Source organism: Symphalangus syndactylus, chromosome 7 (genome assembly GCF_028878055.3).
Source record: "Symphalangus syndactylus isolate Jambi chromosome 7, NHGRI_mSymSyn1-v2.1_pri, whole genome shotgun sequence".
Taxonomy (NCBI): domain Eukaryota; kingdom Metazoa; phylum Chordata; class Mammalia; order Primates; family Hylobatidae; genus Symphalangus; species Symphalangus syndactylus.
Window position 1 is genome coordinate 49,304,032 of NC_072429.2, and position 17,267 is coordinate 49,321,298.

At 40.1% G+C, this 17,267-nt stretch overlaps 1 protein-coding gene across 9 annotated transcripts in view; it reads left to right on the forward strand.

Annotated features, from left to right (window-relative positions):
* The window catches only part of KLHL3 (kelch like family member 3), a 275,134-nt gene that overhangs the window by 222,404 nt on the left and 35,463 nt on the right, over positions 1-17,267 (forward strand). For all 9 annotated transcript variants that reach the window (XM_063642807.1, XM_055286143.2, XM_063642806.1 and 6 more), the window contains 2 exons: positions 6,055-6,171; positions 9,831-9,980. In XM_063642807.1, the coding sequence (XP_063498877.1) occupies positions 6,055-6,171; positions 9,831-9,980 (267 nt within the window). The remainder of the gene's footprint in view (positions 1-6,054; positions 6,172-9,830; positions 9,981-17,267) is intronic.

A 17,267-nucleotide genomic window follows, 5' to 3' on the forward strand; every position in this document is an offset into this window, starting at 1 on the left:
ATGCAAATTGCATAATGTTTGAGCATGGGTTTTTGGAGTTAGAGGTGAGTTCACATCAGATCTATTCTTCCTGGCAGCGTGACCTTGTACAGCTGGCTAACCTCTCTCAGGCTGTTTCCTCATCTGTAAAGTGTGAGCAGTGACACCTACTTCACAGAGATTGTTGGTGGATTAAATGAGATCATATGTGTAAAATGCCTAGCACTATGCTTGTTGTTATTAATAAACTTAGTTCTTCTCAGATCAAGTAACAAACCAGGTCCATGTTTAGGAACCTAGTTTTTTTTCCCTGATATTGTCAAAATTAGCTTCTTTCCCTTCTTCCTATGTTTTGCTGAGAATTGTTCCCAATTGAACTTCTCCCCTTGCCAAATCAGTGCCCTGCCTTTTTAACTTGAGTCCTTCTTGATCTTCAAAACACATTTTGAAAGCAGGGAAAAGTGCCCAGGACTCCTCATTTTCCTTGGGGCGTGCAAGTCCAGCCTAGCTTGGCTGCCTGTCTGTCCAGAGGGATGGAGTGGAAGGACTGGATTCATCTGGTATTCTCTGGCCAAGACCTGTGCTTACATCTGAAGTGTGGTGAGCTGGGAGCTATGGAATCTGATTTTCTCCAACTCCTTTCCACATGACAGTCTTGTAGCATGCAAGAAATTGGTTCTAGGACATTAGTCAGTGAGGAAATGGGGCTATTTCTCTGTTTAAAAAGTGAAACCCTAAGTGTACCTATGAGCAGCTGATTATTTCATCACAAAAAGTAGTAACTAAGTAGATATCACCCTATCCTATGATTGAATCTATAGTCTCTGCTTAGATTTTATAGACCAGGGGTTGACAAACCTTTTCTAGGAAGGGCCAGATAGTAAATATTTTAGGCTTTATGTGTCATGGCTTCTCAACTCTGCTACTGTAATGTGAAAGCAGCCACAGACAATACGTAAACGATGAGTGTGGCTGCCTTCCAACATAATTTTATTTACCAAAACAGGTGGCAGGCTGGATTTGGCCTGTGGGCAGAAGTTTGCAACCCCCCTGCTATTAGACCTATTAGATATTTGAGAGTCAGCTAAGAATAATGGATTTAGAGCATGAGCACTGAAGTTGGTTTTGTATGTAACCAAGCAGAGCTGGCTTTGCTTCTTTTTAGTTCTGCAACTCAGGCAAGTCTTTTAATAAGGCTTAAGAGTATTTAATCATTGGGTTATCTTGAGAATTTGGGGAGGCGACGTTTATGGAGAGTCCCTTGGTGGGAAGGGTTATTGGGAACCACTTTGGGTACATTGAAAGCTAAAGCAAGTTGGAAGTTTATTTGCTTGTTTATTTTTCAAGCATGAAGTCTGAATGAAAAAAATATGTGGCCTTCTCTAGCTGCTGAGAAGGTCACTGTTGTTGCCGAATGCTGTGGCTTTCATAGCTGAGTAGGTAAACAGTACGACTAAGTGGAACCAGTCACACAAGTGAAGCCAAAAATAAAGATAAGGTTAAATATCGACTTTGGTAGATTCAGCTTGCTTTTTTGTTTTTATAACAAAAATTAAGCTGGTTGATAGGGAAGAATGCAATCAACAAATGCTACCCGCTTAAGGGCTTGTAGTTCATTCTTCAGCAAAGCTTTGCCAATCAGTTACCTTGTGTTGTGCTAGGTAGCATTGGGGGATGGCGTACAGAGGCGGAGCTGGTACGCTTCTCACTCTGCATAGGCTCACAGTCTAATGAAGGGGAGTAGAAAGAGGTGTGGCTAACCAACCACATACAAGGCAGAATGGGGTTGTGGCTGCCCATCACCTAACCCAGCAAAGGCAGACTTTATCTGCCTTTGACTCTGCCTTACCCGCCAAGATTCCAACCCCCTGTTCCCCAGCCCTGCTCTCTGCTCCAGCCTGGGCAGCTTCCACACATCTCCTTCCATGCTTATTCTGAAATCATTTTCCATTCATTCATTTAAAAAGTATTTGAGTTTGTGTTAGGTGCCAGCAAATAAGACAAGGTCTCTCATGGATCTTAAGGGCTAGTGGAAGAAACATAGTCATTCAAACAATGCTGTGAGGGTGAGGGACATAGCTCGATAAGAGTTCCTAATAAAAAATGAACTAGACAAGGATTTCTATGGTGTATGTGCTTATGTTTGTACACATATAGGTTATTTGATATAGAAATAGGAGCAAACTATACATACATACTACTCCTTTCCTTTTCTGCTCCCTTCGCTTCCTTTCCCTTTCCCTTCCCCTTTCCCCTTCCCTTTCCTTTCCTTGCCAAATTCAAGTTATGTCCAACCTGACTTAAGTATATAATTAGGAAACAGGGCCAAGTGTTTTAGGGGAAAAGCACATTAACATATTAGCACAAAAAAAATGTACTTAGGTTAAGAAAAATTGGAGTCCTTTTTTCCTCCTGGCAGATAAAGCTTTCATTTCAACTTCCTGCCATCCTGTAAATTTTGTTGTAGTTTTTTTCCTTAGAATTTCTTTTCTTCTGTCTTACACTTCTTATTCTGAAAAATTAAAAACCTACTGTAGGTTTGAAAGAAAGAACATTTACGTAGTCTTTACTTAAACTCACCATTAACATTTTGCTTCATTTACTTTATCTCTCTAGACTTAATCTTTCATTTTGCTGAATCATTTGATAGTAAATTGCAGACATTATGACACTTCACCCCTAAATATTTTAGCATGTATCTCTTAAGAACGAGGAAATTCTCTTTTCTAGCCATAAAACCAATTATCATACCAATGAAATTTAATGTTGATCTAGCAATATTATCTAACATATAGTGGATATTCACATTTTCCTAATAGCCCCCCAAAAGTCATTTATGGCTATTTCTTTTAGAGCCGTAATCTAATTAAGGTTTATGCACCGCATTTAGTTGCCTTGTCTATAAATCTCTCTAATCTAGAACCGTCTCCCTACCTTTTTTTGTCTTCCATAATATTAACAACTTTGAAAATCCAGGCCAGCCGTCCTGTAGAATGTTGCAAACATAGAGTTGTCTGATCGTTTCCTCACCGTAAGATTCAGTTTATATATTAATATTTTAGGAAGAACTGTACTTAGGAGATATTGTGTCTTTTCAATTAAGTCACAATCAGGAATATAAGTTTGTCCTCTTATGGGTGGTGGTAAATTTGGTCCCTTGTTTAAGGTGTTGTCTATCAGATCTCTCCATTTGAGGATATTTTCTCTCCACGTAAATAGTATGTAATCTGTTGGGTGATTCTTTGAAAATTGTGAATATTTCCCCATCCAACAACTTTATTATTATTATTATTTTAAAGATAGGCTCTTGCCATGTTGCCCAGGCTGGAGTGCAGTGGCATGGTTACAGCTCACTGCAGCTTCCACCTCCTGGGACCAGGTGATCCTCCTGCCTCAGCCTCTCAAGCAGCTGGGACTACAGACACGTGCCACCATGCCTGACTGATTTTTTTTTTTTTTTTTGTAGAGATGGGGTCTTGCTAAGTTTCTCAGGCTGGTCTCAAACTCCTGGGCTCCCATCTTGGCCTCCCAAAGTGCTGAGATTACAGGTTTAAGCCACTGCACCTGGCCTTTAACAACTTTTGATTTTAGCATCCATTGGTGATCTTTGTTCAATCAGTTATTACATTGGTGGTATTGCAAAAATGTTGTTTTTCTAATTCCATCATTCCTTTTACAGGCAATTTTTTTTTTTTTTGGATAGAAGAGACCTTACACTTTTTTAGTATCCATATGGGCTCATGAATTATTTTTATTTATTTATTTTTATTTTTTGAGACAGGGTCTCACTTTGTCTCCCAGGTTGGAGTACAGTGGTACACTCATGGCACACTGTAGCCTCGACCTCCCGGGCTCAAGCAAACATCCCACCTCAACCTCACTAGTAGCTGGGACTATAGGCATGCACCACCATGCCTGGCTAATTTTTGTATCTTGTAGAGATAGGGTTTTGCCATGTTGCCCAGGCCGGTCTTGAACTCCTGGGCTCAAGCAATCTGCCTGCCTTGGCCTCCCAAAATGTTGGGATTATAGGTGTGAGCCACCATATCTGGCCATATTATAATTTTTTAAAAAAATTAAGAATATTTTATATTGAAGTATATGGATATTAAATACACAATTTGGTTAGTTTTGACAAATGTATATGCCCATGTAATGCCCACCCTAAACCACAAAAAGTTTCCTTTGAACCTTTTTCAGCCATTCCCTGGCCCTGCTTCCCCTTAAAGAGGCAGCACTGATCTGATTTCTTCATTATTCTCATTGATATTTAAATTGTCCCAAATATTGGCATTGAAAGCCCCATCCAACTGGCTCTTTTTGACATATCTTCTTTAATCACGTATAAGAAGATGTTTGCTTTATTCTTTTTAATAGCTGAAAATAGAGTTGGCACTCTGTATCCATGAGTTCCATATCCATGGATTCAACTAAGAAAATATTCAGAAGAAAAAAATTGCATAAAGTTCCAAAAAGCCAAATTTGAATTTGCTGCAACACCAAGTACTACATCGAATCCACTTGCATGAAGTGATGTATGGGTGTTATATTAGGTATTATAAGCAATCTTATATAATTATTTAAAGTATATTTATTATTTATATACTTTAAATATATATATTTAAAGTATTTAAAGTATATAGGAGGATGATTTAAAGTATATGGGAGGATGTGGGGAGGTTATATGCAAATACTATGCCATTTTATGTAAGAGACTTGAGCATTGGCAGATGTTGGTATCTGTGGGTGGTCGTAGAACCAGTGCCCTGGGGCTGGGCATGGTGGCTCTCACTTGTAATCCCAACACTTTGAGAGGCTGAGGCAGGCAGATCACTTGAGGCCAGGAGTTGGAGACCAGCCTGGCCAATATGTTGAAACCCCATCTCTACTAAAAATACAAAAATTAGCTGGGTGTAGTGGTGCACACCTTTAATCCCAACTACTAGGGAGGATGAGATGGGAGAATCACTTGAACCCAGGAGGTGGAGGTTGCAGTGAGCCAAGATCGTGCCACTGCACTCCAGCCTATGCGACAGAGTAAGAACCAAAAAAACAAAAAAACAAAACAAAACGAAAAAAAACTAGTGCTCAAGGATACTGAGGGATAACTGTATCTAATGGTATGGATACTCCTTTAGTAATTTTTACATTAGTGGACTTTAGGTTGTTTCATTTTTTTTATCCCTTTACAACCATGCTGCAGCAAAAATCTTGGAGCACATATTCTATTCTCTTACACTGATGTGAGTATAGGCTAGAGCTCTAGAAGTGGTATTTTTAAAGTCAACGAGTATGCACATTTAAAATTTTGATCGATATTGCCAATACTTCCCTCCCCTCTTAAAAATCATTATTAATGAAATTTTTACAGACACTGCTGGTTTCCCCATGGCCCCTCCAACGTTGAATTTTATCTGCCTGTGTGTATCTGGTGGCACAGGGTTTGAATTTGGAATCCTTGAGTAGAGTGAACATCCAAAGTATAGGTCTGCCTTTTTGGTTGTAAGCCCTCCAGTTTTGATTTGCATAGAAATGAAATCTCTCCTCAAGAAGAAATGTTTGCCATTCCTTTTCATTCAGTGTCACATTGACCATCACAGCCAGCTTTGGGCAGAGGGCATTCTTACTGTTTTTATTCTGCATTAACTTTACACGGGACATGAGTGAGGAAAGAGGAGCATGGGGAGATGACGACATTGCCCCCAGGGTCTGATCTTCCTGAGCAGCCTCTATAAATTTGATTCACAGTTACTGCTCTATATGTTTACCCTTAAAAAACTATTGGAACTGGTTTTTATTTTAGAATGAGCCATGATGATTCTACATTTGGGATAGCAGATTTGTCCTTTGTGTGCGTGTGTGTGTGTGTGTGTGTGTGTAGAGTGTGTGTGTGATCACTCTTTGAGGCCAGCAAGTAAACAAACCCTTTCTGTTTTTATTTTAAATATGAGTCTCAGATTAATTAAACACCTTTGTGGATGACTCGTAACTTTTTCTCCTTTTTTTTACAGATTGAGGGTTGTTTGAAAGCTTTTGTCTCTTTACTGAAGTTGCCCATGTTGCTTTTCTTTATAGGTGTTTGAAGCTGTGATCTCATGGATCAATTATGAGAAAGAAACCCGTTTAGAGCACATGGCAAAGCTGATGGAACATGTCCGACTTCCTCTCTTACCTAGGGACTACCTAGTCCAAGTGAGTGTTGTATGAAGAGCCAAGCACTTCTGTGTTCACCCAGGCCTCTAGGAATAGCAATGGGCAATCCTGGTTGGATGGAGTAGTTGGGGGGTTTAGTGGGTCTTCTGTATGTGCTGAGGGAACCAGCCCACTGGGTTAAGTGTTAGGTGTTGTGAAGTTTAAGAGCATGGGCTTGAAAATAGGACACTTAGGTTTCAGTCTCTGCTCTGCTGCTTATTAGTTTTGGATTTTTATTTAACCTCTTCAAGCCTCAGTTTTTCTTCCATAGAACAGATAGTAGAGCCCAGCAGGGTTGTTGTGAGGGCTAAAGGAGTAGAGTATGCAAGTCAGCTGTTTCATGTGGAGCCTGGGGTAACAAATGTTCCATGAAAGTTAGCTGTCTTTGTTGAAGAGGACTGAAGCAAGAAGGGTCATGTCCACAATGTTTCTATGTTCCCTTTTTGTCTTAGTTTTAGGCAGCTTGAAGCCAAATTCAAGACTGTAAAAACGGTGCCTAGAATACAGAGTACTTCCACTTCCTCTGAAAAGGAAAGAAAAATTAAGAATTATGGGGTTCCCTTATGGTGCCATATGTTTTCTCATTTAATCCTTATAATAACCCTGAGGGGCAAAGATTGTAACTCCTTTTTCACACATGTAGGCCTTGAGGCTTATGGAGGTTGGGATTTATCGGGGGTCACCAGCCTTAGGGAGGCTCAGGATTCAAATCCATGTCAGTCTGGCTCTGAAGTGCATAGTTCTTCCGCTAAGCTAGCCGCCACCATTGATACGCTCTTTTCTGCTTGCCCATTACCTGACTTATTTTATATAGTAAATGGCATTAGACACTTTTATAAGCAGAGAATAAACCTTAAAATATATGAACAAAACAAAACATTGAGACAACAGGCTAGCCCTCAGTTGTCTCCAAGGAGTCTCTGGACGAAGGGAAGGTATGATGCAAGGATAAAGAGGAGGTTTAGCAGCCTAGCAGCCCAGCAGCCCAGCTCTTGTTACTTTCCAGCCATATAATACTGGGTACATACTTAACCTTTTTAAACCTCAGTTTTCTTATCTGGAAAAAATGGCGCTTGCCTTCATAGGATTGTTTGGGGATAAACAATAAAATGAGATAATCCATGTAAGGCCTATGATAGTGTTCAGTGAATGTTACTGATCTTACTCTGTAGTCTTTGTGACCACTGCTGTGATTCTTAGTAGCCGGTGACACAGTATCCTCACGAGCACTCGTAAACTCCTCTGCTGGTAACACTTGTAGATTGCAGGTATGAGGGGTCAGTGAAATGTTCCCTGAATCGCCGTACTTCAGCCTTCTCAGGTGCTGAGGGATATGCTTGCAAGCTCTTAAATGGGGCATGCATGCTACTTTGGGTGGTACCACTGCCACCTGGTGGCAGCTTATCTTTCCTGTAGAAAAGGTCCCCTAAGCAGAGGGAGTGAACCTGCCTGAGCATCCAGTGTCAGTCAAACCTCCCACTGTCCTGTGGGAAGCTGGCTGGAGGTGGAGGAGGTGGAGGAGGCACCTGGACTCCAGTATAGTCTCGCTTCCACAGGGAGGGTTGGCGACCTGGGGACCTGGGTTCCAGAGAAAGCTAAAGTAGCCTTAGAGACTCTTGGTCACAAACTCCATCAGGCATCCACAACTGAAACTTAACAAACATCACCATTAGGAAACAGCTCCTGGGTTATTATGCCAAAGTAGAGTTCAGATCTGGAAAAGAAGGGGGTCGGAGGCAATGGGCATGAGAACTGTTGTGTGGGACTCCTCCCTTCGCCCTTTTTTCAGAAAGGCCTTTTATCAGGCCTTTCAGAGTGAACACCTCTGGAAGAGGATGTTTCATTAACATTCATTTGACTTTGAAACTTCAAATGAGTGTAATTGCTGGGATGGCTGATGGTGGTGGAGGAGGAGGAGGAGGAGGAAGGGAAAGCCCTGGGCAGACCTCCACCAACACTGCCTGACTTCTGGGGAAGGTTTTTTTTTCTTTCACAAAAGGTAGCATTTATTAGGCTTTTACTCAGCATTTTAAAATATTGTACTAAATGTATAATATGTTGTGATAAAATGTATATAACATAAACTTTGTTATTTTAACCATTTTAAGTGTACAATTTAAAGGCATTCATTACATTCACAATTCACTACAACCATTACTATAAAGATTTCCAAAACTTTGTCATCACCCCCAAAATTGAAACTCTTGTACCCATGAAGCACTAACTTTCCAGGAGAACTTTTAATTCAAGCTGAGTAAGTTCTTCTGGAGAAATAGCTGCTCATGCATTTCTCGTTCCTTCCAAGCTTTTTTAGGCATCCTCTCCCACCCTTTATATTTTGTAATTGACCCTAGAAGTTTATGATTTGTCTCAAGCTGGCTTAGTTCCTTACTGGGAGGGGAAAAAAAACCTTCCAAGGAAAACAGTTCTTGGGGACTGTCTCTGGGGAGGGAGGTGGTCAGAGGTACACAGAGGCCTTCTCTTGCCGTCCTTTTTTCCCTGCCAGCTCCAATGCTGCCCAGCAGGTGATGGCCCTGGCGATGCTTTCATTCCTAGTGACAGATGGGGACCCAGGAGAGGCTCAGTCATGCCTTGTGCATCACTGACTTGAGGGCTGAGATAATTGAGGTGGGAGGCCCTTCTCATTCTCTGACTGGACTTGAATTCTTCAGGGTCAGAAATTTTGTCTTGTTCATCATTTTTTTCCTGGGGACTAGCACAGGGCTGCCCAACCAGGAGACATCCAATCAGTGTTAGCTGTTGAATGGAATTGATCTTTCCTGCAGTTAGGAATTGATCTTTCCTAACACAAAGCAGCCTCAGAAGGGCACAGTACCCATTCCAGATATGACACACAGTGATCTGACCTGGGCCAAAAGGTGGGGATTTGAGAGTTAGAGCACCAGAATGGCTTCATGCTTGGTCTTGCTCATGAAACCGTTAGGCTTACATTTGCTGAGCACCTGCTTAGGTCCTAAGCTCTGGAATAAGAGGTGAAGAAGCCAGAGCCTCAGCTTAGATGGAGTCCTAGGTGAGGTCAATAGGTGGGACTTTGTGCAGGATAATTTTTCTGCTCTGATGTTGTTACTCTGTTAGAAGGAGCCTCACTGGCCTATTTTCTGCCCTGAGACTTTCACTATAAGACAACGAATATGAATCTTTCTCCTTGACAAGCTTATTTTACTCAATGCCTCCAAAGGTTGGCTGATGGCTCCCACACCCTTTCCTCTTTCCCCTCACTCCTCCTTTCAGATGTCTGTTTACCCTAAACATTATAATGCATTCAAATCAGGAGAAATGTGGTTAGAGGCTTTCAGGATGGCTACTTGTCTTTTTTTTGCATAAACTCATTTAAGCCTCAAAACAAACAAAGCTAGTGAGGTTGTAGATACCTTTAATATGCCCATTTTACAGATGAGGAAACTGAGGATCAGAGATGTTAAGTAGTGGATCTGGTCTAATGCCAGAGCTTGATCCCTTATCCCATTGTGCTCTTAAAATGCAGGAGGTGAGCAGTAAGTTGTAACTCTTTGGGTCTGAGATGATGTGGTGAAGGAATGAATGAGTGTGGGAGTGCAGGAATGACTGAGCCCAGGGTGAAAGCTTGGGAAATGTGGCTGAGCTCTGCTCCAGGATCACCTGTGGATTATTACCTCTAGACGGTTGAAGAAGAAGCTTTGATAAAGAATAACAACACCTGTAAAGACTTCCTCATTGAGGCCATGAAATACCATCTGCTCCCTCTGGATCAGAGGCTATTGATTAAGAACCCAAGGACCAAGCCCAGGACTCCAGTCAGCCTTCCCAAGGTAAGCCCCAGCCCAATCGCCGCCAAGAGTCAGGACTGTGCCCTGGGAAAGTGGCCTTCCACTCCTGCCTCCAAGTCTTTCCTCACCCATAGCTGCCCTGCATCTTGGTTGCATTTACAACCTAGGAGATGGAGTCTGCTGGTTCCTCTTGAATCTGCTGGTACCTCTCTCTTCTGGGGTCTTCCTTTCCTAAGAGTTTCAAGGTAACCTCCAGTGTCATCAGGGAAGTTTGAGAATAACTCAGAGCTCCCTCTCACCCCCACCCTGACTTCTCATTTCACACCATGGCTTGTGCTCTATTTCTGTTGGAAGCAGAGGAATGGCTATGTTGGTTTCACTTAGTGATGGCCATAGTAGTCCTCTTTCTAGGCCATTCTTTGAGTCAGAATAGTCCTAGTCTGTTTCTTTCCCCCACTCAGGGAAGGACATAAAGGACAATTAGGGCTGCCACAGAGAAGAAAAGGGGTTCTAAGAAAAGGGACCCTGTCAAATTGAGGAGTTTGACAGGTCATGAAGCAGAGGAAGGAAATGGGAGAAATGAGGATTTGTGAGGGAGCAGCCAGGGAAAGGGAAGGAAGACATAGGAGGGGACCCCATGATCTAGAGACCTAGAGTTTATGGTGTGTGCTGGCTGCTTTGGTTCCCTGCGAGTCTTCTTTCCTCTCTGACCCTCAGGCTCCTTATCTATAGAATGAAGGATGCTCCATTCGATCCCTAAAGTCCTGTCTGGTGTGGCGCCAAAGTAGTCATTTTAGGAGTCTAACATGCTGATGTCTGGGGGAAGGAATCAGTCAACCCAGGAGGAAAGGTGGGAGGAGAGGAGTGGGTCATGTTGTCTCATTGATGACACAGTAGGCAGCACCAGGAAATTATTTAGGCCCTTGCTTTGCCCACCTCCTCCTCTTTCCAGCTGGCTGCCATCCTCCCTGCCTGCTTCTTCCAGGAAGGTTTCACAGTGGCTAGAGGCATGTTGTTTTCCAAGACCAGGGGTTGGAATTCTCTGAGGTTTGCAGGGCCTTCTTTCCCCTCTGCTCCTTGACCTTGCATCATGGGGAATACATTGGTTGCAATGTGAACAAATGTCTTAGTGTCCCAGATAATAATACAAGCAGCTAACCTTTACTGAGTGCTGAGGTTATCACTTGAATATCTTATTTAATCTTTTCAACAACCCTACAAGGTAGAGATAGTTATCCTAGTTTTATAAAGGAGGAAACTGAGGTTCAGAGAAGTTAATTTACTACCCCAAGGTCAACACAGCTAATGTGGTAGAACCAGCATTTGAACTGAGTCTTTATTACTCTCCAAACCTGTTCTCTGAACCCATACCATCCTGCACCTGGCTTCACCTTTGTAAACCTGAGAGTGCATACTTGCGTGTTGGCCTCATGTTGCCTAGTGCAGGTTAGAAGAAGGCACAGCCGCAAGGCAAGGCCTTGGTCTGGCTGGACATTGGTCTTACTGCAGGTTGATGCCTTTTGTTTTGTTTGGTTGAAATATTGCATTGAAACTTCTTCATATTTTTCAAAATGAAAACTTAGCTTTCTTTAATTATAGACATATGTGCTTATTGTAGATTATTAAAAGGATACTACAATTTTGAAATTAAGTAAAAGTCACTTGAAATGTCTCCTAGGGTAAAAAATCTGCTATTATTTGGAAAATTTTCTTTCAGACATGTGTCTTTGCACTTTTTCACAGATAGATACAAATGTACAGTGTATTGCTATCCAGGTTGAACTATTTTCCCCCCATGCAGCCATGAGGTACAGATTGCTTTTAATATTATCAGTATAGGTGAAATCAGCATTTAAATTGTAATGGTACATGGTGTTTAATTGTACTTATGCACTATTATGTACATATTATGGACAGTCCTCTACTGATGGGTTTTGCAGTAATTTCCCTTTTTTTTTTGTATTGTAAACATTTCTGTGTCAAGTATCCTTTAAAAGATGGCATCTTGTTTGAGTTCGTATTTCTTTCATTGGGAGTGAGATTAATCTTGATTTCATATGATTATTGGCATTTGTATTTCTATTTTGGAGAATTCTCTGTTCATGTCCCAGCTCATTTTTCTATTAGATTGTATTTTTTTATTAATATTTTTTATTCCTTTTTTTTTTTTTTTTCTTGAGGCAGTGTCTTGTTCTTCTACTCAGGCCAGAGTGCAGTGGAGTGATCTCAGCTCACTTCAGCTTCCACCTTCCAAGCTCAAGCGATCCTCCCACCTCAGCCTCCCAAGTAACTGGGACTGCAGGTGTGTGCCACCACACCCAGCTAATTTTTTTTCTTTTAACTTTTTTGTAGAGACAGGTTTTTGCCTATTGCCTAGGCTGGTCTCGAACTCCTGAGCTCAAGCAGTCCACCCCGCTTGGCCTCCCAAAATGCTAGGATTATAGGTGTGAGCCACTGTGCCTGGCCTTATTTATAGTTTCTAAAGGCTCTTTGTACATTAAAGAGGTTAGGCCTTTGAATGTATGTATTTCAAATATGTTTTTTCTTAGTTTGCAATTTGCCTCTTGTTTATACTAATTTTTTAGTCCAAAAAAACCCCAATTTTTAAGGAGTCAAATTGATCTATCTTTTGCTTTATAGCTTGGGTTTTGTGTCATATTTAGAAATATTTTCCATACTCTGAAATTATTTAAATAATGTCCCCATGTTTTCTTCAAGTACCTTTATAATTTTTATTTTACATTTGAATCTTTGATGCACTTAGAATTATTTTTTGTGTGTAAGGAGTGAGGGCAGGGATTCAGTTTTACTGGTATTGCAAATGATGAGCCAGTTGGTCTCAAGTTTATTGTATTCATTAATTCCCCTCTTCCCCCATTGGTTTGAATACTATCTTTATTATGATCTAAATTTCCACAAGCTTCATGTCTTGAGAATGTTGATTCTAAGTGCGCTGCTTTTTATTTAGCCTTTTTACTTCCCTGGGTTTCCAGCTGGTCTTCTGTCTGTGACATTTCCCTTTGGAAACTGGTTCTCATCCTCTATGATATCAGAAGAATGACATCTTTGCCTAAGCTAAGGGAATGGTTCAGCACTGGCCCAACTTTTTTGTGTAGAAACCATACCTAGTGACCTCTCCTTTTCTGGACTCCATGTCTGGCTCTTACCACATATACCCATAAAAAGTTTTAAAATTAAAGCCCAGTTTGTGCCTGAGCCTAGACTAAGCATGCTGAGAGCTGCTCTACCATCACCCCTGTTCCATCCCAGGGATTGAATCTATAGTTGAGAAAGAGGCTACCCCTTGTTTCAGGAGGTCAAAGCCATCCTTCTGTCATCCCTACTCCTTAAGAAACATTTATTTTCTGAATGAAAACATTTAGATTCCTGGGCCTTCTGCAGGCAACTGGAACCATGACTTCCTTAGAATCTGTTAAAGAAAGAAATAAAGAAGACCTCACTACTCTTTGTCTCATTGTTCTCCTGTATTTAATCCTTGAATGATTTAAGGTTATGTTGTCTAACCTGCTTCTTAAACTATACTCTCATCACCATTGTTTAAGCACTTAAATTAGTGAGGGGATCCCTACTGAGGGCTTGAAGAATGAATGGAGTATGCTGAGGGAAACGATCACTTAGGGATTATCAGATCGTGTACTGTCATAATAAATCATCACAGTAATAAGTCTGTACTATTCATATCCCTACTGAGATTACTCAGAGAGGTTAAGAAATTTGCCCAGTTAAGTACTGGCTAAGTGCAGAGCTGGGGTTTGGTCTGTCTCACTCCAAAGTCCATGCTTTTCCTTTTACACCAAACTGCTTCCTGAGAAACAGCTTTGAGGTTTTGATAGCGGTTTAAAGAGATTATTTTCTTTTAGATTAGTTGAGGTATAATAATTTATATGCAGTAAAATTCACACTTTTTAGAGATACAATGTGATAAGTTTTTACAAATGCACAGTCATGTAAACACCATCCCAATCAAAACATAGAATATTTTAATCACTACAGAAATTTCCCATGTGCTGCTTTGTAGTCAATCCTCTTCTTCTACCCCTAGCCTCTGACAACTACTGATCTGATTTCTGTCCCTATGGTTTTGCCTTTTCTAGAGTGTCATATAAATGGAATCATGCTGTATGTAGTCCTTTGAGCTTGGCTTCTTTTTCTTACCATAATGCATTTGAGATTCATCCCTGTTGTTGCATGTATCAGGAGCTCATTCCTTTTTATCACTAAGTAACATTACATTGTATGGATGGACCATAATTTATTCATTCACCAGTTGGTGGACATTTGGGTATCCAGTTTTTGGCTGTTACAAATAAAGCTGCTGTGATTTCACTTACAGATCTTTGTGTGGACATATGTTTTAATTTCTCTTGGGTAAATACCTAGGAGTAGGATTGCTGGGTTGTATGGTAAGTATATGTTTAACTTTATAAGAAATTGCTAAACTGTTTTTTAAAATGGCTATACTATTATGCATTTCCACCAGCAATATATGAGTTTCAGTTATTCTGCAGTCCTGCTACTACTTGACATTATCTATTTTTAAAAAGTTTAGCCATTCTAGTAGGTATGTGGCAGTATCTCACTATGGTTTTAATATGCATCTAATACCTAATCACTATGCTGTTGAGATTTTCTCATGTGCTTATTTGCCACCCATATTTCTTCTTTGGTGAAGTGTCTGTTAAAATATTTTGCCCATTTGAAAAATTGGGTTATTGTTTCCTTATTGAGTTGTAAACATTCTTTATATATTCTGGATACAAGTCTTTAATAAGATATATATTGTGCAAATATTTTCTCCCAACCTGTGCCTTATATTTTCATTTTCTTAGCAGTATCTTTGGAAGATAATTTTTTAACTAATTAATTATTATTATTTTTTTGAGACAGAGTCTTGCTCTGTTGCCCAGGCTGGAGTGCAGTGGTGCAATCTCGGCTCACTGCAAGCTCCGCCTCCTGGGTTCACGCCATTCTCCTGCCTCAGCCTTCCAAATAGCTGGGACTACAGGTGCCTGCCACCACGCTCCTGCCTCAGCCTTCCAAATAGCTGGGACTACAGGTGCCTGCCACCACGCCCGGCTAATTTTTTTTTTTTTTTTGTATTTTTAGTAGAGACAGCGTTTCACCGTGTTAGCCAGGATGGTCTCAATCTCCTAACTTTGTGATCTGCTAGCCTCGGCCTCCCAAAGTGCTGGGATTACAGACATGAGCCACCACGCCCGGCCACTAATTAATTTTTTAATTGACAAAAGTTATATGCATTTATCCTGTACAACATGAGGTTTTGAAATATAGATACATTGCGGATGGCTAAATTTAGCTAATTAACATATGTATTACATCATGTACTTATTTTTTTGTGGTAAGAACACTTAAAATCCATTCTCTTAACTATTTTCAAGAATATAATACATTGTTATTAACTATAGTCACCATGTTGTACTATAAATCTCATGAAGGTATTTCTCCCATCTCACTGAAATTTCATATCATTTGATCAACATCTTCCCAGCCAACCCCTTCCCCTATCCCTTGGTAACCACCATTCTATTCTCTACTTCTAAGAGTTTAACTTTTTTAGATTCCACATATGAGTGAGATTGTATGTTATTTGTCCTTTTGTGCCCTGCTTATTTCACTTAACGTAGTGTCCTCCAGGTTCATCCATATTGTCACAGATGACAGGATTTCCTTCTTTTTTAAGGCTAAATAGTATTCTACTAAATATGTATGGCACAGTTTCTTTATGCATTCATCTGTTGATGGACATTTAGCTTGATTCCACATCTTGGCTATTGCAACTAATGCTGCAGTGAACACAAGAGTAGATATCTCTCTGACATACTGATTTCATTTCCTTTGGATATATACCCAATAGTGGGATTGCTGGATTATATGGTAGTTCTATTTTTATTTTTTTGAGCAAGTTCCACACTGTTTTCCATGGTGGCTATACTGTATTTGGAAGTGCATAAGTTTTTAGTTTTTCAATTTTTTTTCTGTGATGGTTTATTTTGTGCTCTGTATAAAAAATCTTTGCCTAATTTGAAGTCACAGATTTTCTCCTATACTTTCTTCTAGAAGTTTTAGGTTTTACACTTAGGCCTATGGATCCATTTTGAGAAGTTTTTTTTTGTTGTTGTTCTTAATATGGTTCATGAGGTGAGAGTCTAAGGCTCATTTGTTTTGCATATGAATGTCCAGTTGTTCCACACCATTTATTGGGGAGCTTGTATGTTCTCCATTGAATTACCCTGTTACTTTTGTTATAAACAATTGACTGTATATGTGTTCATCTATTTCTGGACTCTCTTCTGTTCCATTTTATCTATTTGTCTACCTTTACACCAATACTGTGTTGCCTCGATTACTAGCTTTCTAGTAAGTATTGAAACTAGGTAGTGTGAGTCCTCCAGTTTTGTTCTTCAAAGTTGTTTTCATGAGTCTAGGTCCTTTGCATTTCCATTAAATTTCAGAATCAACTTGTCTATCTACAAAAAAGCTTGTAGGGGTTCTGCTTGGAATGGTATTGAATCTCTAGATCAAATGGGGGAACTGCCATCTTAATAATATTAAATCTTTAGATCCATGAACACGGTATAACTCCATTTATGCAGGTCTTCTTTAATTTCTGTCATCAGTGTTTTATAGTTTTCAGTTTATGCGTCTTACATGTCTTTTGTTAGATCTATCCCTGGGTATTTTATTGTTTTAGATGCTATTGTAAATGTTTTCTTTTGAAATTCCAATTTCTAATTGTTTATTGCTGATAGGTAGAAATGTGATTGATGAGAAAGGTTATTTAATGGGGGAGAGGTCAGGTTGGTGATGGCTTCATTGCTTTCTGAACAACAAGACAGTAGTTTCAGTAGCCCAGGCTGATGCCTCAGGCAGGCATTTAGGGCTCTCTTCTAGAGTGTTAGCTCTTCCATGCAACTGTAGGTTTCATGGCAGCAGGCATTACTCATCTGTGTCCTTGGCACATGGCCTCAAAGAAATACATGTTTAAAGAAATAACCTCATAGAGACTTAATACTGACCATTTATATTACCCCCATTTTTTCCTGATAGGCTTATCAGCATTCATACTTGCATTTTCTCATGGCTTTAGTGAGGATTTATACCCTACTTTATATCCTCCTTTGACTACTAATGTAGGTTGACCCTAGAATGTTTGATTCAAGCCTACAAGTCCAAATTTGAATGAATCCAGTTGTCGTTCCTGGGGGATTAGAAGGGTTGTAAGGTTCTTTGTTTCTTTCTTTTTTTTAAATCTGAAATCCAGCTATAAACAATCATGTATGCATTAAT